The sequence below is a fragment of the Eutrigla gurnardus genome (genome assembly GCF_963514095.1).
Source record: "Eutrigla gurnardus genome assembly, chromosome: 6".
Taxonomy (NCBI): Eukaryota; Metazoa; Chordata; class Actinopteri; order Perciformes; family Triglidae; genus Eutrigla; species Eutrigla gurnardus.
This window is the reverse complement of record NC_139920.1, coordinates 28,566,086-28,593,893: the sequence shown is the minus strand read 5'-3', so window position 1 is coordinate 28,593,893 and position 27,808 is coordinate 28,566,086. Positions and strand designations below refer to the sequence as shown.

General features: G+C 42.9%; 1 protein-coding gene across 4 annotated transcripts; it reads left to right on the top strand.

Annotated features, from left to right (window-relative positions):
- The first annotated feature begins 1,253 nt into the window (after window positions 1-1,253).
- On the top strand, window positions 1,254-26,927 carry rxrgb (retinoid X receptor, gamma b). 4 transcript variants are annotated; one of them, XM_084012521.1, is made up of 10 exons: window positions 1,254-1,522; window positions 18,280-18,509; window positions 21,426-21,570; window positions 22,627-22,818; window positions 23,773-23,933; window positions 24,626-24,755; window positions 25,159-25,291; window positions 25,686-25,777; window positions 26,033-26,138; window positions 26,374-26,927. In XM_084012521.1, the coding sequence occupies exons 1-10, from the start codon at window positions 1,492-1,494 to the stop codon at window positions 26,519-26,521; spliced, it is 1,368 nt and encodes a 455-aa protein (XP_083868647.1). In that variant the 5' UTR covers window positions 1,254-1,491; the 3' UTR covers window positions 26,522-26,927. The 4 variants fall into 4 exon arrangements, with proteins under 4 accessions (XP_083868647.1, XP_083868648.1, XP_083868645.1 ...); XM_084012522.1 differs by having other exon boundaries at window positions 1,255-1,522; window positions 22,627-22,806; XM_084012519.1 differs by lacking the exon at window positions 1,254-1,522 and adding an exon at window positions 7,622-7,777.
- Window positions 26,928-27,808: the final 881 nt, after the last annotated feature.

Below are 27,808 nucleotides of genomic sequence, written 5' to 3'. Positions count from 1 at the left end.
AACCAATTAAAAAACGCGATGGAATAAAATAAAGATAAATACGTTTTTGCCAGAACATACCGGTAGTCTTTATATTGTGACTTTGTTTTGAGAATTTTCTCTTTTTTTTTTAACCCAAACAATACACTGTTCAAATGTGAATTTGAAAATTTGAAACGTCAAACAGCCACCATTCATGAAAAGAGAAAAACACACACTTCTTCTCCATTTCCCACGTTCCTCTCCTCGTCCTCTGGTGAGGGGAGGAAAAAAGCCCTACCAAAATCATCTCAATGCCTTGAACCATGTGCCACCATTAGGGACACACAAAGAGAGATCTGACAAATGACCATTTTAATGTCCCTCTTTGACTTTAATGAATTTATACGTTATCTGGCCCTAATGGAGACTGTGGTGGAGGGGCTGGCGCAAGGCCATAACAAATGAAAAGCTCTGATTAGTGTAGAATGAGCTGAGACAAAATGCCATTCATCTTGGTTAGCATCCTCCTGTGCTCTTTTATGGGGCGCTGTTACAAGGACGGTGGAGCCGGGGGTGCTTGTCCCATTAGCGGGGCGGCCCAAAGGCCCAGCTGAGTGGTCAGCGGGCCGGCGTTGACGGAGCGTCTGCCCGCTCCGCGGTTCAAGACTGTGAATGCCTCAGTGCGGCTTGACTCCTGAATAACCTTCTGAGGTACCGGGAGCTTCACCCCTACATGACCCCGCACTCTGAACAGGGGTGTGTGTGGGGGGACTCCGGGGGGGTACCAGACCAGGACTCACACTAGCAGTAGGTAAACACTGAAGTGATCCCCATCAGAGAAGAATTGCAGGGGGATTCAATCAGCTGTTTTTGTTTGTTTTTACATTTTTGAAATAGTATAATTTAATTTAATTGAGGATTTTAATACTGATTGTTTAATTAGATCCAATAACACAGGTACAACATTTGATTCGGGAGCTGAGTAGCAGTTGACACTACAAGACAATTTAAATAAATATAGATAGTATGGTTGATCTTAAAAGTGAGCATGTGAATGATAAGCAATGTGCAAAAATAATCACAGCAACAGAAATCTACTATCCTTATAGTGTTTTTAATCTTATCCAAATAGTCAGCTATGTTATCAAATCTCCTGGCATCACTTTAATGTTTACATTCGCTGTGTAGACCTGCTGGCTGCTGTGTTTTTAAAAAGCATTGAGGGGGAAAGAGTAGCATTCAAAAGCACCACCGTTTCTCTCCCCCTTTTTTTTTCTTCTTTCTGCAACATTTTACTGTGAAAATATTGCAACACAGCGTCACTGCATGCGAGATGTTTCGTCATGATCGTGTTGGAGCTTGATATCGACCACTGTTGTCATTGGGAGAAGCCCTGCTCTCCCCCCCCCCTCCCCCTCACTGGGCCCCCGTGTAGAGCCGCCTTGCAGAGTTCAGTCGGACTGGGAGAGGAATGCGCTGGGATGCGGAGCAGCACCAACCGTAGGAAACCGACGCACCAACTCGCACAGTATGGACAGTAATGATCCGTATTTACACCTCAGTAAGTACGCCTCGGCGATCCGTTCGCAGCCCGGTGTGTCCGCCGAGCTCCTCGCGAAGCTGCTGCATGTTGTTTTCACTTGGGGGAGAGAGAGAGAGAGAGAGGGAGAGAGAGCTTTTGCTTCATGGCGTCTTCTCTCCAGCCTGCGAGCTGTGCGCGGAAAGCGTCCGCCGACTTTCCCCCGCCGTCCTCCCGCCTGCGAACCCGGCTCTTCTCGCTGCTCCTGTCTTTTTTTTTTTGTCTTGTTTCGTAATCGGTTTGCGAACCGTCCCGGTTGAAAACGAAAGCCGCCACCAACACAACAGTCAGGTGATCGCGGTTGCGCCGGTCAGGCAAGGTCAGAGGTTGGCACTTTAATTGCGCTTATGTAATTTATGGCGCTTGTCGCGCGTCTCTTGCTAAACTGTTCGAGACAGAATCGCAATTTATTGGTCTGGGATGGGCCGTCGGATCCGGGGAGAAATGCACACGGAGCGGTGTGGAGGAATGGCGGAGCTCTAATGATAAACAAAGTTGTACTTTGTGGTTGGAAAAGAACAAACCGGGTGGAAGACGCGCCCAGGTCAGCGCCGGGGCTGCTCGATCCGGCCGAATGACAGCGTGATGTGATTTTGCAGTAAAGCTGAACTCTGACTCGGCGACTTTGCCCTTGACCCCCAGCTGAGGGCAATAAGAGGACTTTGTATAAGAGGAAATGGGACTGTGGAGTTTGCAACATGTGGGACTCTCGTTGGACACATCCTAAAATGTGTTGTGTGCCAAATAATCACCAGGCCTCCCTTTTTAAAAGCTAAACCTGTTTCTATTTTTCGATTTAAAAAAAACAACTATCTGGAGGCTTTGTGCTTCACTGAGTTACATAGTCACCATATGCATCATGTGTCATGTGATGCTTTTCTTCTTCTTGAAACATACACTCACTGCAGCAGATGTGCTTCTGAACGGCTGTCCTTTTGTGGTGGGCGATAAATAATAATGGTGTGGCATTACGAGGAAAACATAAAAACTGGTGTTCATAAAGGCGCAATTGTGTTATCGCAGATATTTTTCGGCACCATTTTGAGGAGCTGAGAATTGTTTCCATAATAAATGTGGCTGGGGTGGGGGGTGGGGTGGGGGGGAGACATCTGGATGGGAGAGCGTGCAGAGGGAAGCCCAGAGCATACGGGAGTAACACTGAGGTCCCCCTGGGCTACAGATGAGCTCTGTCTCTGATCAGGCACTAGTGGCATCTGAAGGCTTTATGCAGATTCGTAGCGCATCAGACCAGTTTATTATTGTGCAGATATGCTATCGATCCTTTATTATTAAGCATGAGATACTTGTTTTTACATGAAGTCCCCCTTCTAATACTTCTACACCTGATGTAACACTCTGGTTTGGTCTGTAAAAGTTGATTTTTGGTACACTTCACACAATTTGTAACTTTGGTTGTAATGATACATTTCTAATTTAAATTCCTGTTGTATTTCAGCGTTAATCCAGCTGTTTAGAAGGTACATTTAATTTAGAAACTACTTAAGCTTCAAGAAATTGATTATGCCCATTATGCTCCTATAGCTGCAGCTTTTACAGCCGAGTGACTTCTGTGTTTAAATGCAGAATATTTGTAATTTTTCTTTGAAGTGTAACTGGTAGTAAAATAGTATCAGTTGAACCCTATGAGGACAGTTCTTATCAGTGCATTTCCAATATAAAAGTTCGTAGAAAAGCCTATTCTGAGTGAAAGCCACAACCACTGAAAGGTCATTTCAGGGAAGAACTGCCCTTGTCCGTGTGTTTGCCCTCAACTATGATGTATGATGTATTTTTGCATCAACAACCCCCACACTGAAATATGTATCTAAACAGGGCTGCTCACTTCTCCAGCGGGAGGCGCTTAATCTGAGATGAATCCGTCATTAATGTGCGGCTGAGTTGAAGCAGTCAACAGTGTGGTGATTATGGGTGGATTGTTTCATGATTCCCTCAGCTTTTCCCAGGCATGTTGGGTTTGATGCAGGCCTGCCCCGGGCTTTAAGGAGAATCAGCATTTTTTTCTCTCTCTCAGCACTTCAGCACTTTTTAAAAATTGTTCCTTGAGTGGAAGTGATTCTAGACAAGCTGACGAGCACCCACACAGCGAGAACGCATTTAGCTCGCAGATCGGGGAAGTCATGGCAGAAAGGAGAACGGGATGGAGCGAAATTAAGGGGAAGTGTGTGTCTGTGTGTGTGTGTGGGGTTTGGAGAAAGAGGTCACCCTGGTTGATGTAAACTCTCATCACTTGCCAGGGGTCAGTGATTCACCTCCCAGCACACACTCCGTGGCAAAGTGGCAAACACACACACACCCCGAATCACACACTTGTGCCTTAACTTCACTTCACAGCTGCATATATGTGGGACCTCCTATATGCATAGCTTACTGCACAGCATTTGACGGCCATATCATGTGACTTAAAGAATGTGGGTGGTACTATTTGACTGCGAGGTGCCGGCTCTCTAAACGACGGGCCGATCCCTGCACGGAGCATTCCCCCCACCCGCCCCTGCAGAGTTAAAACAAACCACACAGGTAGAAGGGGTGTGGCCCTCTGCAGGTATTTGCTCAAGAATTCTGTAGCTTGAGAACCGCGGTGCCTCAATGCCGACGCATGCATTAGCACACAATGCACACAATGGGTTTATTCCTGAGCGCTTTTGATTGAGTGTGTATTTATGTGTCAGAGGGGCTGCTTGCGTGAGTGTGTGAGTGGGTGCTAATTGTGAGGACAGGATGAGGGAAGAGACGGGGCGTAAGGAGGCCATTCTCTGGGCTAATTGCCAGTAATTAGTCATTAGTGAAGAAGGTCAAAGCCTTGATTTAATTCCAGCTTTAATCAAGCAGAGAACCTTGAAAGGCCCACGGGCTACAGCGGTGTTAAGTTATGAGATGTATATTGCTTTGCTAATCATGCAGTAACAACATACATGTGACGCACGGCAACTTTAATTAACCCACGCACACTGGATATTAATGTATGACAGAGCACTCTGATCTTAAACCTATATGAATTTCAGTGTTTGACTTTAATTAGTTCATCAATCTCAAGGGCAACAGCTGACTTTATGGATACATATTATATCAAATGTTGAATAAATTAATGTCCTCTCCTGGCTGTGCAGCTTATTCCAGGGTAAATGCAACACACACATCGTTAACGTTGAACCTTGAATTGAATGTTTTAAACTTTTGGTTGCCCATTTACAAAAATATGTGTGGTGAAGTATTCAGATCATTGAATTGAACGCCACACGTTGGAAATACTCCATTCAAAGAAGTTCAAAGTTTTTTTTAGGAATGTATGAGATATGAGTAGCAAAAGTAGTTATTATGTAGACTGACCTCTGGCAGTGTTATTTTATTACATAATTGTTATAATTGATGCATTACCATGTGAGTATTTCTTTGATGTTGTAGTTGGTTGAAATGGAGTAAATTTGAACTCCCTCCAGTTTAATACATGGAAAAAGTACAGTATTAATTGAGGTCTAAGGAAAAAAAACATTAAAAAAAGAATTTAAATAAAGTTCTATCTCCAAGGTGTATACTTTCCATGGTGTACACTTAGACAATGTCCTTTGATGTACCCTGATAGTGTAGAAACGATTAGTCAATTAATGAATTGGTCATTAATAATTAATTTAATGATGAGAAAACACCAGAGAATTCTCTCCCATAGAAAGAAAAACAATATATATATATATGATAGATAGATAGATAGATAGATAGATAGATAGATAGATAGATAGATAGATAGATAGATAGATAGATAGATAGATATTTAAATAATATTTTTTTAAATGGACATTTTGTCACTATTTTCTGACATTTATATAATACTATAGAACTAATATTCACTTCATCATACGATTAATTAACAGATTAATAATGAGGGGAGATTTAAAGCTCAGTAGGAGTTGCTTTGAGTCACCAGGCGATGAGTTCTCCAACACACCGTGCCCTACGTGGGCAGAAATGGCAGCAACAGGTAACGGCTAAGTACATTATGTCTCATTAAACATCTCCATTGAGAGACGTGTAGACTTGCTGAAAACCTCGCTTGGCTTTTTCAGGGCTCTGAGTGCCGTTTTAGTTGGCTGCTCCTGTCTCACCCACACGCATTAATGCCATTTGGAAAAGAAAAACAACCTATTTTTCTGCTTTTCTCTCCATTCTTTTTACACCGCCTTTTCCTACAAATGTCCACCCAATCGAGTGTGCAGCACCCTAATGTCCTTCCTGTTGACAGAAATCATTGCTAGCAACAGGAGGACATAAACGGCCTCTTCTTGAGATCAGTTTAGCAGGGAAAACGCTCTGATTCATTGCTCCCGGTCAAGCCCGTAGATTTAGAATTAGTAAGTACATGACATAGGCATCAAAATAACAATTTGAATATTAGTCAGCTTTGCGATATTTAACAGTGTATCATACATTAAAGTTTGGCAATTCCCCTCCCACGCCTCGTCGACCATGATACATCTACGAATGCTAATTATGGCTGTCAGGAGTGTTTTATGTGGGCCGTGACACACTATTGTAACTGGCGTGCATTTAAGGACTGCATTATTTTAGCTTCTCCCCGTGGGATTTGTTAAGGCTGAAGGGGAGGCAGCAAGCGCGTCTTCTCCTCCTCCGTCCTCCATCGTCTTGTGTCCGTCTGCTGAAGTCTCTTGCCAGGTTACTGTCACTGAGGGGATCTGGTTACTGGTGGCTACCCTTCGAGCACTGTATAGACATTTGATCCAACCTCATGCAGGTGCGCCACACAAGAGAGCCCTGTTGAGTCATGCAAGTAAAATATATGCACACATGTGTGGGGGGGGAAGGCTTCTCAAGTTTTTACTGCTATCTTTCAATGCAAATCTTTGTTTCCGTAGATTCAAGCGTGCACATTTGATAGGATGGCAGGGTAGATTAAAAGGAGCAGCTGCAAACTAAAATCAGTGCCAGCTCCACTTTTATTGGCTGGGGCTATTTTCTGGTCATAAAGATATGACATACTTCCATGGCGAGGAATGCATGCCTCCTCTTGACATTGTTGAGTGACGTTAAGTCCAACTTTAGTACTTTTTGCTCTGCTAAAACCATTGTATTACTTTATTTTAAAAGCTGTCCTGATGCACAACATTTTAAAATAGACTAAAGACTGAATCCAACACTGCATGGGTTTTGTAGTTTATTTTAGGTTCCCTCAGGGTTTGCCATGTATTGTTCCTCATTGCCTTTAAGGTATATTTTTGGCCCTTGTCTGCATCTGGGTTTTCACTTTGCTGTGTTTGCTTGACCATCCTAAAGCACTGACAATTCCTGACTTCCTGGACTGAAAACAATCGTTAAACACACAAACATGCTAACAATATGCACGTAGGCGATCCGCCACATGCCACAACAGTGCCATTAAGCGTGCACGCTGCTGGCACTGTTATTTCTTGGCATTTCAGGAATCATTTTTTTTTTTTTGAGGGAGATGGAAGTGAGAATTCTTTAGCCTCTGGCCACATCTTGTCACTTCCTTTCTCAACACTCACCACCATTTACACCACCCACACATTAGACAGACTGTCTGTGACTATTATTTAGCAAACGGGAAGAAAATTAGGAAATCTTGACGCATCAGAATCTTGTCTCCAAATGGTCAGTTTCGTTACCGCCCTCCGAATCGTGCTCCCTTTTTAAGAGGGCGTAATCGGAAACCTCTGGTTGAAGTTTACACTTCAGTATGAGCCCCTCCACCCCGACCTCCCTCCCAGTCCCAGACACTATTCTGCCACTACAGCAGGTGTCCCTGTACAGATAGTTTTACCAATGCTGAAAGAGAGAGAGAGAGCGAGCGAGAGAGAGAGACATGTATGAGTGGGCGGTAGAGGACCTGATTTGTGCAGCAGTTGGTCACTAAACGGTTCCTGTGGGATTGATCTCCGGGGGAAGGATAATCTGGGTAATCCTATAACCGGTGCCGGTGGACTCCGCCTCTTTTGCGCTTCACTAATGCCCCGCCTCTTTTCCACATCAAAGTGTCTGTTCCTGTTCTGCCCAGAAAAGTGGCTGATGTACGGAGTATCCACATCATTTTTTTTTTTAGTTTGTCACCGATCCAACACTTTGAGTTTTGAGTTCTGGTCCTGGGTGACTGGCGTCCTGCCAGCACCACACCTGAAAGCATGTGGCACCCTATGGCATCGCCTGCAACTGGAGGAAGCCCCGGGAAGGAGCTAGGTTATGGTCACTGTAAGTAGCCGGGTTCTGTCTCGCATGTGTGTTGTTGTTGGATCGGATCAGGATGTATGTTGGGGAAGATGTAGCACTAAAAGCTAGCGCAGCACAGATTCACTGTGGTAATGCCTCTAATCCTTGTTCACTTTTTGGACAAGTTATATTTCTTTCCCCAGTGCGAGGAACCTCCAAGCAACAGGGCAAATCGTAGTTCTGCGGTTGGACTTCTTTGCTAATGAATTAAATATGAGCAGCCCTTCGTTTCTCACGTTGACTGTATTTTGGTAGGAATTGTATTCGGATACAAAGTTCATGATCTTACTGGCCCCCCAACAGCTCGGAGCCTATGAAATCGTTGGATCATTTTAACCAGTTGTGACAGCTACAAGGCTTTGGTGTTGCCTGTGACTCACTTAAGGTCTCGGATATGGTCAGTGGGGATGCCACTCAACTTTCGGAGGATGCTTCCAGCTCTCATTGTCTTGTCCTTCACTACCAGTTTATTCAACACTTGTCCTTTCCTATTAGCCTTCTCCATCATGCCTTCTCGCTCTCTCTCTCTGTCTGCTGTCTGTCACCCTGCATCCTTCCGTCAGTGCTCAGTCGGGTGAGGTTTTTTGTTTTGCTTTTCCTGTGTTTAAAGAGGTGTTGGAGGTGTTGATGGGAGCTCACTTCCACGCATACTGTAGTTGGTCACTGACTGTGTGTGCATGTGGAACGTGTAGGTTATTTTCTCTGGTGTCCTTGAGGGAAGCATGTGATGTGACATTCCTGTTTATAACTGTAGTTCCTCCTCGCTGACAACCTTAAAGATGTTCATTATCCAGCTCTGGGCTGAGGACACTTCACAAGGCATTTTTCCAGCATTTGATCTTGACCCCTGGAGTAGAAAAAGGTTCATGCTGATCCACCTGTGCTGCATATATGCAACGTCTACATTTTTCTGTTCTCCTCTCCATTAAGAGCACAGCAGGGCAGTCGCACAGCTGTGATTACAACCATAATTCTCATCATGCCTCTACAGTAATGTTGACGGAGAACTACATTGAGGGGCACTTGAGCTTCTATTGAACAAGGAATAATTCTTCAAAACTGAGATTTGTACCTCAAATTTTATTTTTATTATGTTCCAGCCATTCATTTCAGTCCATATGAGAATAATGTGGGAATCAACTTGTCAGTGACTTGATACTTGAACTTGTTGCTGAAAAGTAAAGCATTCAGAAGTTCTCTTAGATTCAGAGTTTCTGTGAGTTAACTTTCACACTGTGGTTGTATAATTTAGGAAATAAATCCTAAACTAGTTCAAATTAAAGGGGTAAAACATGCAAAGGTAGCGGCCCTTTTAATCAGGCCTCTTTTACCGACAGTTGGTCTCTGAGATAATCCAGCCCAGACTGAAATATCTACATTATTATTGGATGGATTGCTATGACATTGTGTGCATAATGTATAATAATGTGACATTCACATTCCACTCAGGATGAATTCTGCTAACTTTGACTTTTCCTCAGCTTCAGGTCCACTGGCTTATTGCTTTATGACCAACTACCAGCAGAACTAATGACATTTCCAGCAGCCTCGTCTGTACTTTGTGTTTCGTGCTAATTAGCCACATGTTGGCATGCTCACACTGAGGTAAGATGAAGTTGTTAAAGGTTTTCTCTACAACATTCAGAGCATTAACGGAGCAGGAAGCAACTGTTTGCTATGTAAAGATAAAGTGGAGTACCTGAACAGAGAATGAAGTTGCTCTCCCTCTGTGTGTGTTGTAATCTGAGCTTCTCCATGCTTTGTTTACATAGGCGGGCCGGCTCAGCCGTCGAGAGCTGTGCGGAGGCAATAGATAGGCTCTGAATTTCAAATTTTGTTTAAATATTATACCTGCTTAACATCAACATGTTAGCATTGTCTTTGTGAGCATGTTAGCACAGACTTTAGCTTTGAAGTCCAGTGTCACAGAGTTGCTAGTGTGGCTGTATAGGTTTTGTTATCAGTAGCTAGGTTTCCAAATTTAGCTCAAATTTAACCACATTTTCAAATCAAATAATTATGGACGTTTCTATCCACGAGTTCATTGAGGTCAGTCAAACCTCAAACAATGGAAAACATGATGGGGAAATTGCATTTCGGTTTGTTTCATGTTTTCGTTTGAGGAAGGTTACAGTTTCCACACAGATCTGATGATTTCGACGCAATCTTTCATCTCTTCATTGAAGCGGAAGTCTCAGTGGATGCTTAAATCACAAGCTTTATGTATGTAAGGGCAACTTTTCCACCTCAGCAGTTTTTTTTTTCTTTTGGTTTTTACTTTCATTTATTTATTATATTTTTTGCACAATTAAAAAAATGGTGAATTGAAACACCGATTGATATCTCCAGCTCGGTCTGTCACATCATTACTAAGACTACGGAGCTGGTTGTGTAGTCTGGCTGTATTTCTAGGATCTGGTCACAGATCCAGGGGTCAGGTCGCCCTGGTCACACTCACTTGGTCACAGCATGAGCGGAGTGGGTTAATATGTATTTTGTGTGTGTGTGTGTGTGTGTGTGTGTGTGTGTGTGTGTGTGTGTGTGTGTGTGGTACATCCCCATCTCTCCACAGCCCTCTGTGACATTGAGAGAATACTTCGTGGAACTAATTTGAGTTGCCTCGTCAGACGGAGACTTTGGTTTGCGACGGGTCTTTCAGTCCACTTGATTGTTTGTTTTCCAGGACTGCTTGGTCAGGCTGTTCTGTCTGACTTTTTTTTTTTTTTTTTTTTATCACTTGCAAAACAATCTTTATCTCGTCCCTGTCTCAGCCCTGGCCTCCTCATCGATCCTGTGTTTCCCGCTGGCAAATCTGCAGTGTTTGTGGATGTGAGGACACGGCAGCAGTGGCCTACATATGGAAAATACAGTATGATGTGTTATGTTTGTGAGCTTGCCTGACATTTTAATTTGTTTGAAGCTATGCTGTAGGGAAACTACAGCGTGATGGGGAATACAGGAGACGGAGAAGGAGTTCATTTCTCTATTTTCTGTAAACTGTGTGTGAGTTCACAGGAGAGTTCACTACAGGGCAGAATTTAGGGTCAGAGAAGTTCGCCAGCACAAGTGCTGGTGTTGTCACAGCCGTATGCCTTTTATGGGAAAAACATTTTCCTATTTCTTAATGTTTTCAACAAGGGAGGAATTTTATACAGCATCTGCTCTTTTTTTTTTCCATCTTCTAATGTTATAGACTGTATTTATTTTGGCTGTTAACCTCCAAAACGTGCAGTCAGAAAAGGGATCAGGTGTCCCTGAAGCGGCTTTGGACATTTCCCTGGTTATGTAACAGTAGAGAATACCTTAATATTCTCTCACCAATGACCATTTCCATCTCGTCAATGTGATTTAAAAAAAAAAAAAAAAAACAGACGAGGCTTTTCTCATTTGATCTAATGTGGGATCATGTGAGTTTTAGGGAGGGATGCCGTTTTGGAGCGGAACAATTCCCTATCCATCCATCCATCCACCCATCCATCCATCCATCCATCCATCCATCCACTGCTCCCATCCTTTCTATCTGGCTGTGTCCCTCTCTCCGTCCCCTCCTCCTCGGCCTCCCACCTTCTTGACAGCTGGCCCACTGAGCTGCAGATACTTACCCGGGGATAAGAGGATTTACTGACACAATTGATCAGACATCAACCTCATTTAGCACAGAAATGAATGCTTAAAGGGTGGCGATTTTGTGCTGGTATGCATGGAAGACTTGTGAGGTTTTGTTGATGTGAAAGGCGAATAGTGCGTGTGTCAGAAGAGCTGGTGAACATGGCTGGCGCTCATGAGCTGGATTGGCAGCAAAGAGCTTTCTTAATTACATGTCGGCCGTATCCAATGAGCTCCGCAGGCTGTCCGTCTGATTACTTTAGGACGCGTTGTGCTCTCTGTCGCTTGTTAGCTGTCGGCCTCGAATATGATCACGAGAGCATGCACACGTACTATAGACACATGCAGACCCATATAATACAGGTGGCAAACAGATCAATGCACACGCCGACGATCTGTCTTCACACGGGCTAAAAAAACACACACTGCCAGTGCTGGACTGTTCTCCAGACAGGAGATATTATTAGCCAGTGGGCTACGGGCTTATTGAATTACCACACAGTGGAGTGATCCATCCAGCCACTGCCCAGTAATTAACAGTCAGGGATTTAGAGGGTTTTTGGTCTGTGATGTTTCTTTAAGCCTGTTGATCATCATTGTGATACATGCGTGGCGTTCTGCCTGCGAGGCCGACGCACAAAAATGATCATCTAAAGCATTCAGCAGCTGCTTGACGGTGACGATGATCTGGCAGCGGTCCTCTGTGGACAGGAAATCTGAAATAGTTTACTCTGGAGACGTTTCTGGTTACTTGTTTACATTGTGATAAAAGAAATGGCGTGTTCCCTTTCTGAGCGTGTAATGACAAATAACTACTGATCACAGTTCATAGCGGGGCTGAGTTATGTCTTCCATTCTCATTCGGGTCTTTTCTTACTTTTGTGATTTTCTTTTTATACATAAGCATTGTTGGAGGGAGCCTGAGACCCAACACCTTCATCGACAACAACTGCCTCTGTAAGTGTTTCAGCGCCAGCTTGGATCAGGTGTCCAGTGCTGTATGTGGTACCATATAGTAGTCTGTGGAAGACCACATATATCTTGTAAGTATAATACAGCCAGATATAAATACACATCCTACACTATAATATAGATAGTATAGCAGACAGGATCTTTAAGTAGTTGTACTACAATTTATCAGAGTAGAAGAAGAATGAAGAAAGTCATATGCTGATGCATTTTAAAAATAGTACATTTATTGCCGCCGAAGTTACGCCGACAATGAAAGCATCCCTAACTCTGTCTGCTTTTTTATAACGGCATTACATTATTGGCTGGCGAGTCTCTTTGGAGGTTGTATGTCCCCTCAGTGCAGTGATTTCTGAGAATGATCGGAGTGACTGTTGGCTGCTGCCGATAGGAACTTTGTTGAACTTGGTTCAGGAGTTTGGCAACAGGCGACCTTTGATTTGCGACGCCATCGGTCAAAGGTGCCCTTCGCTGCTCCGTCTGTTTGCTTGCTCTCGGATGCTTGCGTTGCAGCAGCGCTGTACATTTCTTTTTTAGCTCGGGCTGCACAATTGAGGCTTTGATCAATATTCACATCACAATTATTCAATATAACGATTTCACATTTAAGTGCACAGAGCACTGCTGCTTTCCCTTCCTTGTTGTGCTGCATTCCTGCTAATAAACAAATCTACGCATCTGTGTATACAGTATATATATATATCACCAAAAAAGGTTCTTCACCTGAATTCAGTGCATTTTTGTTTTGTTCTGCCCTCCTCTGCCTCCGTTTGGCTGGTACTTGTTGCCTTCATTTGTTGGATTTGTTTAGGCATGAGGAGTCAGATTGGTTAGGGCTAGGGTAAGCCAATCAGGGGCAGAGGAGGGCAGGTCAAGCCATTGATAGAGTAGGATTCGTAGTATCGCTGACGGCTCTCCAAAAGTGAAGCCAGAACATCTCGATCTAACATCCTCCCGCTCCCCCTCCCCCCGAGTGGCCGGCTGTTAGTTTAGGAAGCACTTAATTTGATATGCAGCCGAGTCCTCAATGAGCGGAGCACGCATTTTAAGCATCATCGTCGATCATGTTTTATTTAATTGTGGGATGCCAAAATCGTGATCGCAATTAATATTTGATTAATTGCGCAGCTCTAAATTAAACCGAGGCTGACTGGAAACGCTGGAGCTAAATCCATGTGAAGCCTTGGAGCGTCTTGAGATTCTGTTTTTAACCTCCCGGTGCTTGCTAATACACCTTCCTCCGCAGTGCAACGTGTGATTAGGCCGGTACGTCGCAGGGGCTTCTTTGTGTAGCGGTGATTTACATAGAATAGAGATGGAACAGCCGGCTGAGGCAGGTCATTCAAGGATAGGCCCCTTTGAGCCGCTCTGGGCCGATTTATGCTTCCTCCGCTGAACATGTTGGCCTCTTTCCACACACACAAACACACACACACACACCCCTCACCAAGCATGCTCAACTCGCCAGCCATTCTCTTTTCGGCATCCCGCCACCACCTGACTGTCAATGTGCTTTTGTGCTCTCCTGTGTCCTGCATCTACAAAGACTCTCAGGTCTTTGCTCAATGCTGTCATCTTTGTTTTGCCTCAGCGTGCAGGTCGTGTTGAAGACAGTTGTTATGCCATGTAGGGACATTTGCACAAAGACGGTGATTGATTAGGTTTCTGCAGCTCACGGCTATTCCTTTTATCATTGATTGATCTGTTTGTTGTTGCTTTTTAATCGTTTTATCTAGCAAATGTCAAACATTTGCCCATCAAAGTTCTATGAGCTCAAGGTGAGCTGTTGGTCCAACCCAGATTTTCTAGTTACGATGCTATCAAACAACAGGCAGAAAAAGCAGCAAACTAAATTTTGAAAAGCTAAAACCAAATAATATTGACGATTGAACTGACAATAAATGTTGAACTAATTGATTAATCCGCTGTTCGTGTCAGTATTAGTTTCACGTTAATGGTTCGCTAGTTAGAATCTGCTCTGGGCTCAAGCACGCATTTATACTGTGTCTGACGTTTTGTTTGTTGCATTATTAATTAGAAACAGTGCTTGTGACTTAGTGGTTATTGCTTCACTAGTCTTGATCTCAAGCTTATGAGAAAGTGGGACTCTGTAGACACAAGGAGGTACAAAAGGCCAAAATATAATGCTCCAAACTGTGAGTTTAGTTTAATATGGTTCTTTTCTACCCCGCCAGTCTGTCTTTTCACAGTTAGAAGCTCCCTCCTGCCCCAACCTTTTATCTCGTCATCTTTTACGACTGTCCCGGGCGATCGGAATACGTGTTGGTCTTGATGTCTGCGAGAGCGCGTTGGCAAATTGTTGGCTGGAGTGAAGATATCCCCGTTACTATATCTCCTACTCAGCACTTCTAGAATAGAATAGATCTTTACGAGCCCCGAAGGGAATTTGTCATGCACATAAAGAGAGGGGTCAGTGCACAAAATCAGACACAGTACATGCTGTACCGTCCTCATCCATTACATAAGCTTGTTATTTAGATGAATCTGCTCTACTAAGCGCTGGGAATACGCCCCTGCTATTGTAGGATTTAAATGTTCTTAGTACTTACAGGCAGTAGCATAGAGGTGGAATAGTTTGGTGCTTTAGAAATTGTATTTTATTTAAATATAACTTGTCAGCTCTGTCAGAGAGAGGGAGGCCCCAATACATATTTGTCTGCCAGGGTTCACTCGTGGAGGGCTGGAGAAAGTGGGCGAATGAGAGAGAGGGGGGAGGCTATAGTCTCGGTGCTAAACAGGAAGTTGCACAACATCTGTTCCTTGGCATACAGAGAAGGAATGAATGGTCAGCTGTGTGTTTTACAGTGTGTCCTCGTGTTTAAAAAAAAAAAAAGGTGCTGCATCCAGGTCAACAATGTGACATGCCTTTCTGTTTCCCAACTCCTTGGAATCTGTAAACAACTGTGCTGCTTAACTTGAATTTGCCATTTCCTTAAAATAGACTCAAAGGCAGCGGAAAATAAAATAACGTGGGCTTTAATCGCTGCCAGAGGTTAAATGTCAGAGTAATATTTCAAAACGATTGCAAAGTATTTAGCAAGTCTGTTTAACTTTCAGAAAGACAGCAAACTGAAGTCACAGGCAGAGACAGTCCAAATATTATTTGTGGACTTGCAATTATTTTCTCAGTGGAGACACCAAGAAACGGTTCTTTGTAAACACGCGAGATGTTCCTCCTTCCAACCGCCTGCAGGCGAGTACATCTTTGAGTTCATCTCACAGTTTGTGAGACAGAAATGAGTTCCTTTATTTGTGTACATTAAACAGTCATAGTAGGTCAAATCCAATTTTCATCCTGGCATGTCATAGAAAATCACATAATAAGAAAGTTCTGTTCACCCCACCAAAACATCCTGTACGTTTTCATAATGCAAGTATTAGTCGAGCAGCAGCAGGAAGGGAATACTGTCATCATACTCTTTACTAGATGTCGAAACTAGGAAAACTAGTTTGTCTCGATAATGCTCCGCACATGACTGCATCGGTGGAGCCTCCCTCCAGCAGAAATATACGATCAACCTTGTCTTATTGTTTACGCCTTAATTTTTAGAACCTTTTCAAACATGTAGGCTCATTATTAAGAAAAAAAAAAGGAAATCTTTACGAATATAAAAATGGACTGCTGTTATTGTCCCTCAGAAATGTAACTGTCGTGAGATGGCAACTTCCAGTTCTGAAAAGTGGAGCCAATGTGGAAGTGCCTTAAATTTGCATACTGTCTGCCGACTCGTATTGTTGCAAAAGGAAGTCGGCTTGTATAGAAGTCTATGAGAAAATGCCCTTACTTGTCACATGATTTATTATCTTAGCAAACATTAGAATCATGAGTTTATTTTCTCAATCGTGTCTTCAAAACAGCGTGATGTTCATTTTATAAATCATGGTCCCATTTAGAGTCAAATAGACATTAAAGCAGCATGTCTTTCAGGGTGTGGCTACCGTCTGATTAACATATGTCAGTGTCAATTTTTTCATATCAGAAAAGGTCATTTTGTGAAACTTAGCTGTGCCCTTTCATGTCACTTCTGGTTGTTAAAAATACCTAGATGGAGACGGCCAATGGGTGACATCACTGTGACTACATCCACTTCTTATACACAGTCTATGACTGTCGTGCAAAATAGTCTGTGCAAGGTAGGATTGTTTTTTTTTCTGGATATTTGAAGAAAACAGGGCTCTCTGGCACCCTGTTGAGCTTTAATTACCTTTGTTTGCATCTTTTAGGAAACCAAAAACACAGCTGCTGTTCATTGCGTGCCATGCTCACTTTATACACACAAGAAATGTGACATTTAAGCTAAGAACAGTGGCATCCGGCCCAGTGTGTGTGTGTGTGTGTGTGTGTGAAGGTGGGTGGGTGGGTGGGGGGATGGTGCACTGACACACAAGTGGAACCTTTTGAATTTTCTGAGCATTCAGATCAGTCTAAATGTGCGTATGGTGGCATGTCACTCTTCATCAGTTACATTTCGCTCAAAAAAACCCTGAAATGTATTAATTTCTCTGAGTCATCAACATTTAGCCCAGAGAGGTGGTTTATTGCGTCGGTAGCTTGTGGCGTTTGTATGTGCAGCGTCGTACAGTATGGTCCTTTTTTAAACGTGCATCACACTGGATGTGTATGTTGGTATTTGTGATACGAGGATGAATGAATGTCCTCACAGCGACATCACATGGCTGCACACCACGCCCTGTTACTCCGTTGACTGACAGCTTTTCTAAGTAGGTCATCTATGTAAATGCCAGCTTGTCAGTTTATATCAATGGATGCAAAGCTCAGCCGGTACCCTCCGACCAGAATCAGATGGGCCAGCCATATTTGCACAACACTGGCTGCATGAAGACAAATCCTGTTAGTCAACAATATATTCTCACATTCTCGTGCTACTTTTCATCCATTCGTACGGAAGCCGATGCTTTACATGGGAATGTGTTCATGTAGTGCATGTTCTTTTCAGCCACTGGTCTACTCATTTTCACATGAATGCTATTTTTGCTACATGTATACGGGGTACTGTTGTCGGGAGGAAGTGGCAAAACACTTCCATCTTAAGATTTTGATGTAATTTGGAGGCAGTAGTGATCGACCTGGCTGCTACTTTGGCACCATGGTAGACCGAATGCATCTGCTTTTCTAGCTTACTAGCTGATCAAGGCGCTTTAACTACATTCGGTCTCTTTTACCCGTTCACATACACACACTCAAACAGGCAAGGCAGAGGAGCCGCCTCCACATCAGGACAATGTATACATTCACACACATTCACACGGCCATGGCGCCGCCTTCGGGGGGAAGTTTGGGGTTCAGTATCTTGCCCGTGGACACTTCGGCATGCAGGCAGAGCCGGGATCTTCTGATTGGAGGACAACTTGCTCTACCTCTGAGCCACAGCCTCCCTAAAGACACAACAACCAACCATAACATCTCTCTAACTAAACTACATTTATGCTCATATGTTCTATGACGCAGACTTGTGATGGTGCTGGAAAGTCAAAGATACATCTGTGAATGCTTCACTCAGAACAGGTGGTAATCATGTCGTCACACCCCCGCATACAGAAACCTTCCTAGGGAAAGAAATATTTTATTTTAATACATGACCTCTAATTATTAGTTTGGCCCCGTCTGCTCACATGGAGAGGGCGGGGTTTATGACCTATACTGTAGGCAGCCACTAGAGTGCGATCAAGATGTTTTGGCTTTACTTTTGGGGATCATTCATCTAATATAAGTATATACATACGTCTATTGTTGCCATAGCAACATTATAAGGTGATAATGTGTCAGTGCTTTGTTTAGTTTGTTGCCCCAATAATATTATTTGTTCCAATGGATGCAATGATTTTGTATGTGAACCTAATCATCATCATTCTTCCTTCTCCTCCAGACTCCACGGGGCCAATGACCCACAGCCACCCTTCTCCCATGGGTGGCATGGTGGGCCACCCTTCAGTCATCAGTACCTCCAGGCCCCTAACGTCCCCCATGTCCACCTTGGGCTCGCCGATGAACGGCCTGGCCTCACCCTACCCCGTCATCACATCTTCTCTGGGCTCGCCCTCCATATCGTTGCCGTCCACGCCCAACATGAACTTCGGACCACTCGGCAGTCCGCAGGTGAGGAAATGTGTGGGTGTTCTGATGGTCATCAGATAGCCATGAACATGGTCTTAAAATGCTTCTTTTCCGGAGGGACTTCAAGTGAATCTTTTAACTTTAATTAATAGTTTTCTGTTCAAATTATGCGTGCATTCCTGTTGTAATAAAATGTTGTAATCCACCTCGGTTTATCCGCTTTCCCTTTGCCGTGCCCTTTAATGCTACCTCCTCAGCTGGTGAAAGAAAGACGTTTGAAAACATGAAACGGCTTTCAATTACCGACAAGTCCTCGACACCAACCTTCTATTCATTCCTCCTAAGCCCAACAGAGGTTCATATTCTTTCAAATTTCTTCTTTTGGCAAGCTTCGCCTGCGTTAAACTATCATGTTCTTTGGTTGATCATGTGCCTTTGATTCTTGGAATCTCCCGACAGCAGACGGGAGGTTGAAGGTTAGGCATATCCAATGTGTTTAGTTGGCATACCTTGGCTCTGCTCTCTCTCCCCTACCCTTCTACTGACCTTTTAAACTTCTCGCCCTAAAGGTCATCCCTGAGTTCTGTGTTACCGCTGTCATGCGAGGGGACTTAAGTCCTTTAATGGAAAAGAAGAAAAAAAATAGCAGCATTGGACTACTTCACTCTTTCTCACCGTTTCTGCTCTTTTTTCTCTTTCCTTGTGGACTTTTTTCCTGCTGGCCTTTTTAATAGTTCAATCTCAGTTATGATACTTAGTTGTTCATGATCCTACAACAGCTCATTTTGCCGCAAGGTTGCGTCTTTTAGATTGGAAAAATAAGAGACAGAAAACATGCATTAGACTGTATGGGAAGTGGGGCTTTCTTTAAGTGGCCTCCTGAATGAACTAGAAACCCCGCGAGGCTCAGTGCTTTGATGATTGGCCACATATAGGAAACGCACATTCACGTCACACACATGGAACGCTTCAGAGGCTGGATCGAGGCCAGCGCTGCAGGGCACGGCAGACAATGATATACGCTGGTTCAATCTCAGTATGGATCTGTGCCTGTAGGGACGTTCAGGGTATACGGATGTACGGCACAGCCGTCTTTTCAGCCAGTGACCAAGCCGCCATCAGGTCATTGTGTCATGCAACATCTCACGTGATTTTCATGGGTGAACTGAAGGTCATGAGCAGCCGTGCTTGGCTGACAGAAGTATTGGCAAATTCAATATTATGGCTGCGTCTCGTTCTTATCACTTCGATCAGTATCTTCTGATCATAGAAATCGCATTTATGTTATTACAGATATCATTGAGTAGTTGTGACACTTGCTTATTTTTCAACTGATAATGACTGCATTTCATTGAAAACGAACCTATAACAGCAGCGAGAGAACATTTGAAACTCAGATTCAGTGATGTCCTTAAATTATGTATTGAAATATACATCAGTCAATTTGAGAGTGCTTTGAGTTTCCACATACGGGCAGTTGGCTGCATTTTCATAATCAACTTCATTACCTATTGATTAATCATTTGGTGCATAAAATGATAGAGAAGAGGAGGCAAATAATTCCCACAGCCCATGTTGATGTGTCCAAACGGCCTGTTTTGCCTGACCATCAAAAACCCCAAACCAGTAAATGTTTAGTTTGATATCATGGAACAGACACAGAACCGATTTATGGGCCCATAGAAGGCCCGAGTAAACCTCAGATGTACGATGCACTGTGGTCTACATACCATATGATGTATTAAGAATGCATGACGCATCAATATTCTATATACGGTGCTTGTAGCACTTTTCTGCAGATGTGCGTTCCCTGTCTAAAGTGACGTGTCTGAACAACTGTTTGAATGCAACACAGGACTTTTTATCAAACCATAGATGTGTCAAATGATTTATTTGTGAACATTCTATTGAATGGGGTGCACTGAAAGCAGGGGGCACAATGCTCATATAAGGGTGACTACCTGCCTTTGAGGCATCTGCAGGAGTGGGAGAGGGTGGTGGCGTAGAGAACTAGTGAAATCAAGGAAAACTGACAGAGAGAAAAGGAAAAATGTATACTCTCCCCTCCTATAAGGTCACTGTCTGCCATTAGAGGATATTCAGAAGAGAGTGCACATTGTAAATAAGTGATAGGAAGAGCCTGAGGTGACTGTGGGAAGGATGTCCTATCTGCAACGCAGCATAAAATATATAGGACAGGAGGGCATGTGTAGGTCAGGCTGTTTGTTTCCACTTGGAGTGCAGATGTGTGCAGCAACTAAACAAACACAAAATGCGCAGCACAAATATGCATCCCGCCTGCTGCTCGTCAGCGGGACAGGGTCACAGGGCACAAGGATAATAAAAAGTGAAAGGGAGATATGTAGACCTCAAAGGAAGCTGGACTTGTTGCGCTGCCCCGGATGAGTTTCACCCCTCGTTTATGGGAGGGTTCACGGGACTCCTCGAAGGTCACGCACGAGTCGTTTTAATGACACCACCTGGGACGTCATTCTGAGGGGAGGATGTGTCATGAAAACAAAAAGTAGGACTGCTGAAACTAATTTTGCATTGATCAAAAATGCTCATTGCCAAATTCCAAATCAGAAAACCCTACACACGAGTGCCATCTGCTGATTGTGTCGGGGAACTGCACTTCCTGGACACGTGACTCCTCTTAAACGCCTCTCCCTGTGAAAAAAACGCTAAAAAAAAACCTGTATGACAAGCCTCCGACGGAAGCCCCACCCACTAACCAAGCATGTGATCGCAGCCTGCACTTTACACTTCTTTAAAGTGTGTGCGTGGGAAGGAAAAGAAAAAAAGCCATACGGGTGAAGAAAATAGAGGAAGGGGGGAGAGTGTCATGAGTCGGCCCAGCACTTTTCACTCGTACTTCCTCCTCTGTTGTGTAGTTCACTTCTGGAGCTTCAAGTCGTTTGTCTCTTCTTATCTCTGCTGTCTTCCTGTCATCCTCAGATGAACTCTATGAACAGTGTTAGCAGCTCGGAGGACATCAAGCCTCCGCCGGGCCTGCAGAACCTGGGAAACATCAACTACCAGTGTACGAGCCCCGGGGGAATGTCAAAGCACATCTGCTCCATTTGTGGGGACCGCTCCTCAGGTAACGTTAGATGGGGGGTTACACTCCCACTCACCACAACATCGATCACTGAAACCAGACGGCACTGTGGACAAACACCTCAGCTGCTCAGAAAAAAAGAATTCGGGGGAAAAGCTGAGCGCAAACATAGAGAAACAGTAATCTTAATAAGTGTCGAAACTATCAGCCATAAATTCAATGTCAGACAAGGAAACCAGACCATTGCTGCAACCGCACAGAAACATTTGGTCCAGACTGTCAACATACTGAAACTCTGGAGGATTTAGTGATCCATCCGTCTGCTATTATGACACCCTGGCAACTAGCGTTTATAAAAATAAATAAAAAATGCAGATGGTTGGCAATGGATGCGCTGGAAAAAAAGGTCAACTGCTTCCTCTTGTTGGACATTTTTCATGAGGCAAATCACTGACAACTGCTGCTGTAATGCTACTTCTAAAGAAAGTGAACTTTCAGTCTGGTTCAGACCTCATCTGGTGTTCAATGTCAGTCATCCCAACACTGATTCAGGTAAAAAAGATCAGTCGGCGCTCCTTGATCTCAGATACCGTATGGATGATCTGGTCCTCGGTTGGTTCAGATCATATCTTGAAGGCTGTGTTGTTGCCATTGGTGATCATAAATCTGAGTGGATCACCATGACATGTGGAGTCCCACCTGAGCACGCTCCCTCGAGGTGAAATCTTACACCGCCATAACATTTATTATGACAGCTGCACTCAGACGCTGCTTCAGGTCTATTCGTATTTGATTTTATGTATTTCAATTTATTTTTATCTCTTCTTTTATATCTTTCGTTCTTATCTCCAGATTTGTTTCTGGATTTTATTGATCTGTTTGCTATAAATGTGCTATAAATGTGCCATAGACACATGGCGTGTATTACGTCGCTAGTAAGCTCTTTATTGTTTTGTTGTCAATGCATTTACAAATAGTTTGTCATTGAGAAGTGCAAGGAAACATGCTTTCAGTTGTACCCAAGTTCACGTTTCCAATCTGGTTAGCGAACGTGCTACACGTGGTGTTGTGCTGACGGCGTGGACTGTGTCTCCACAGGAAAGCACTACGGCGTGTACAGCTGCGAGGGATGCAAAGGCTTCTTCAAGAGGACCGTCCGTAAAGATCTCAGCTACACGTGTCGAGACAGCAAGGAGTGTCTGATCGACAAGCGCCAGAGAAACCGCTGCCAATACTGTCGCTACCAGAAGTGCCTGGCTATGGGCATGAAGAGAGAAGGTGTGTGTGCAGGTGTGAGATGCTTTAAGGGTGGGTCTGGGATGAGCTGTAGGCTCTGTTTTTCTTTTCTTCATCTTTGTTCACATCGTTACTAATGCATGTTGAGAGGATCGGCATTGTTCAACCCTGCAGCAATTCATTTTAAATTTGAATCACCCAAGAATCCAAAGATGATAAACATGGTATTAATACGTGTAACACGCTGCACACCGCATCTTTAAATTCATCTTGGATGTTTCGGTGCAGCCAAACTAAATTTCACTTATTTGTATTTGTTTATTTGTTCCAAACAAGTCAAGACAGAAAATAGGAATAAAAAACAACAACAAAAATCGAAATAGTCAAACAATTAAACATTCCAAGCAATATTTGCAGAGCAATGAAAATCATACTGCAAAATTTATGTCCAACTTTTTTTTCTTTACAGCTCAGAAAGGAGTGAGAAGAAGAATAACTTATTTACTCTCACCCCTTCTCCATAACCCTTCTTCCATATTAATAATTAATTAATAATAATAATAATAATTATTATTATTAATATTCGTACCATTGCTTATAATTATAATAATAATAATCATCATCAATGATCATTGAAACGACTTAATCTATTTTTAAGCTACTAAATAGTTTAGGGTTGAAACAATTAGTCTAGCATTGATTATATAATAATTATTAGCTATTTAAATAATTTCTCAAACAAAATGCAAAACATTCCCTAGTTGGAGCCTCTTTATCATCAGTTAACGATTTCATACCATCATCTTGGGCTTCAGGAAATTATGATTGGAATTTTGAATGAATTGATTAATTAATGATCAGGTTCTTTGGTGAACTTTAGATTTTCTTGTAGTCAAGCTGCAGAACGGCGATTCTCTCTGAATAATGACCAGTGTAAAGTTAACATGAGTGATATTATGCTGTGCTGATATCGAGTACGCAGGTTTTTGATGTGAAATGTGTTTGCAGCGGTGCAGGAAGAGAGGCAGCGTGGAAGGGAGCGGGGGGAGAACGAGGTGGAATCGACCAGCAGCTTCAACGAGGAAATGCCCGTGGACAAGATCCTGGACGCTGAGGTGGCGGTGGAGCCCAAAACGGAGACGTACAGCGACGGGAGCCCCAGCAACTCAGTAAGAACCATGGACTCCCAGCTTAGTTTGGTTAAACCTGAATTATTCATCTGTTTTTTATCATTAGGCTGAGGTGGTTAACAGATGATGGAATAGTAGCTGCTCTATTATGTTGGCCTAATTAGAGCTGGTCATAAAATATGCACCCAGCTGGGTAAAGATTTTCTTTGCTGATGCAAAACAGAATGAAATATGATCAGACCGAATCATCAAATTAATATCAAGAAACGTATCTGCAAACACGGATGCAGCAGATTAATGAAACGCTAGATTAAAATGCTGTTGATTAGAACGCTGCTCTCAGATAAACGACACACAGAATTAACTCCAGTCTCTAATGTTCCTCCATAACTGAATCACAGTCAGCTGCTCTTAAGTCTGGTTTGTTTTACAATGCAGCATTTGACTCAACAATCATGTTATTTATCAGCGAAGGAGGAGCAGAGTTACCAATTCATTGGGCAGGCCTGTATCTCATGCAACAGCTCCACCATCAATCCTTCCACAGCTCATAACGCTGAACAGTGTGTGAGAAAAGAAGCGATGCAACCTCAGAATGTTTGAGCACATTGAGAGGCAATGGTTGACCCAGAAATAGCCACAGCTGCAGCTGCTCACCAGACTGTGTGAGCCGCGTTTAGAGCTCAGCAGAACAGTTACTCACCGGTTTTTTTGTTCCTGCGTTCTCCCAGACCAACGATCCGGTCACCAACATCTGCCAAGCAGCAGACAAGCAGCTCTTCACCTTGGTGGAGTGGGCCAAACGCATCCCGCACTTCTCCGAGCTCCCCCTCGATGACCAGGTCATCCTACTACGAGCAGGTACACACACACACTATCTATCTATCTATCTACACACACACACAGCCAATCCCTTGCATGCAGCAGACCGTGTATGCACAAACTTAAATGTGCATGGAGGCACATTAATGCACATCATTTAATATAAAATATATTAATTGAGTCTTTTACATTTGCTAAAACATGTTTGCCATCTAGTTTAATGGAGCACTGAAACCAAATATAACAGCATTAAGTCCCAGCGGTGCAGTTTGTAGCCACAGTGGTGCTGCCCTCTGCTGGTGACACACCGACCACACGGCAGACTGAATGAGAAACACAACGGGACGATTGATATATCATAATTATGTCTGGTGTTGTTTACCCAAACATGAGAAGGACTTAAAAGGATGCGTTTGTCTTTTGTTTGTTTGTTTGCATCCAGGCTGGAATGAGCTTCTTATCGCTTCGTTCTCGCATCGCTCAGTCACGGTAAAAGATGGCATTCTGTTGGCGACGGGCCTCCACGTGCACAGAAACAGCGCCCACAGTGCTGGAGTGGGCTCCATCTTTGATAGGTAGGTTGCATTCAAAGATAAGGCAAGAGTAACAGTGTTGTCTTTTTAAACAGGCTTTTTGAAAAGATTTGCTGATTATTTTGATGTTGCATGCAGTGAAATGCGAAGGTCTGGTGGTCTGAGTTAAGGTTTGCCTGATTGCCAGGGGCAAGTTAAATGCCAAGTCGGGTCAGTGATCAAAAAGAATGAAACACATTAACTTTGTTGTTATTTGATTACTGCTAATAAGTAAAAAATGTACCTTGAGCACGTCGATATCTGCCCCAACAGGCAAGTAAATGAATTAAAACAAATTAACTAACAATTCATATTGAAATGTTCTGTGTTTTTTGGTTAATTAACCTTCGTTATTGAACCTCTCTAATAATAATATTATCCATTCCATGTCTTGCAGAGTTCTGACAGAGTTGGTGTCCAAAATGAAAGATATGCAGATGGATAAGACGGAGCTTGGCTGCCTGCGAGCCATCGTCCTCTTCAACCCAGGTCAGTCCGGCCTCCAGTCATGGTTTTCTACATCATGCTAGAAAGCTACAACCTTGTGTGATTTCTGTATCCGCATTGTAATTTGCTCTTTATCTGCTAAATGAGGTAGGTTATGATGCTTATGGATTTATATGTATCCCACATACACGTGATACTGAGCTCCTAGTCAAGGCGCTCTAGCTTTGAGATATTGTAGATTTAATGTTTTTAAGAGTGTAACACTTGGCCTGACTGTTGAGCATTCCTATGTTTCAGATGCTAAAGGTCTTTCAAACCCTCCAGAGGTTGAGGGGCTGAGGGAAAAAGTGTACGCCTCATTGGAATCATACACGAAACAGAAATACCCGGACCAGCCTGGCAGGTAAGAAATGCATTACATTACATTACATTACATCGACCACTGTTTAACAGATAGAAGATTATTTAACATCACCACACAGCTCTTAAACACTTGGATTAGCTTTAAAAGGATAGAGGCCTGTCGTGTTACTGCTTATAGAAAATAGAACATAACGAGTTTGGTGAATAAAGATAATGATATTTATAGATTATATAGACCATCACTAAAGTCTTCCACTTCCTGTCCCGTCCTGCAGGTTCGCCAAGCTGCTGCTCCGCCTGCCCGCGCTGCGCTCCATCGGCCTCAAGTGTCTGGAGCATCTGTTCTTCTTCAAGCTCATCGGGGACACGCCCATCGACACCTTCCTGATGGAGATGCTGGAGGCTCCGCATCAGATCACATGACACCAGTCCCACCTTTCCCCACCCCCTGTACATACTCCCACATTGTCAGCAACATGAAGACGGAATTTTAAAAGACTTGATTCAAATTGTCAAACAGCGTATTTTGTACCAAGCAAAAATTGTAATTAAAATTTTTAAGAAAAAGTATTTTGAGGTTGTGGGGAGGGTGGAGTTTTGAGACGGAGGACGGAGTAACACTGTCGAAATGAATTGTAATAGAGTTGTTAACAGATCTCTTTTGTAAATAGATAATTTCAGGTGTTGTTTTAAAAGCAACCCAATGCAATTTGAAAATGAATCATATTTTATTCAAAGAGGAACTGTATAAAACAGAAACCATCCATGCATTTCTTAAAACACATTTGAGAATTCTTACAGAATAAAGTTATTTAAAAATGTATCTAAATGTTTTTGTCTTGTTTTTATATAACAATATATATATATACTGTATATACACAATATGATGTTCTACAAAATCACAGTTAGAGCTGGAAGGATCTGGAACGATGCAAATTGTTATTTTTTTATTGTATATTTTGTATCTATTTTTTTTTAAGAGCTGTGTAAAATAATCTAAATTCATTTTTATTTTTATCCACACTGATCTGAAATTGCCTTTGTATTTATTATGTATATTTTTCCATTGTTATAGATCTTAATCAGTAGCACAGAACATGTTATGTGCAGCATTTCAATTTATTTATTTGGAACATTTAACAAATATGTAAAAAGAAAATCAAGAATAACAAATTAAATAAACAATTAACATTTAAAAAACTCAATACGCAAATTCTCATCAACAACATACATAAATATTCCAAATTGAGTAGTATACACTTAAATGATCCTACCCGTAACCCAAACAATCTAATATTTATCATATATATGACTCATAAACCACCCTTATTTTATTGTGTACAACCCAAATATCTACAGTGTCAATCATAATAAATCTTCAAAATCACCTGCAATCATCACGGAGATATGAAAACGTAAAGATTGTCTGTTGAGTGAAATTTAACCACTGTTGTTCTTTCCATTTCCAGTCGTTGGCCACTAGATGGCGCCCACAGCGTGGAAACACCGATGATGCTTCACACACAGCATGTTTAATATCACTGCATCCTCCTCCTCTTCCTCCTTCTCCTCCTCCTCCTCGTTCCAGTGTGTCCTAGTAAAGGCCTCCGCACCAGAAAGGCCTTACTCCTCAGGGTGTAAAGACTGGTGTGTGTGTGTGTGGTGGGGGGCTCATGTTGGGTATCTGTGGATTTGTCTACTGAGGAGCCG

Coding starts and splice junctions, on each gene's coding strand:
- rxrgb (XM_084012519.1), top strand. CDS start 7,711: ATGTGGCACCCTATGGCATCGCCTGCAACTGGAGGAAGCCCCGGGAAG. Junction 18,510..21,425: donor GACCACTCGGCAGTCCGCAG/GTGAGGAAATGT, acceptor TGTCATCCTCAG/ATGAACTCTATGAACAGTGT. Junction 21,571..22,626: donor TTGTGGGGACCGCTCCTCAG/GTAACGTTAGAT, acceptor GTGTCTCCACAG/GAAAGCACTACGGCGTGTAC.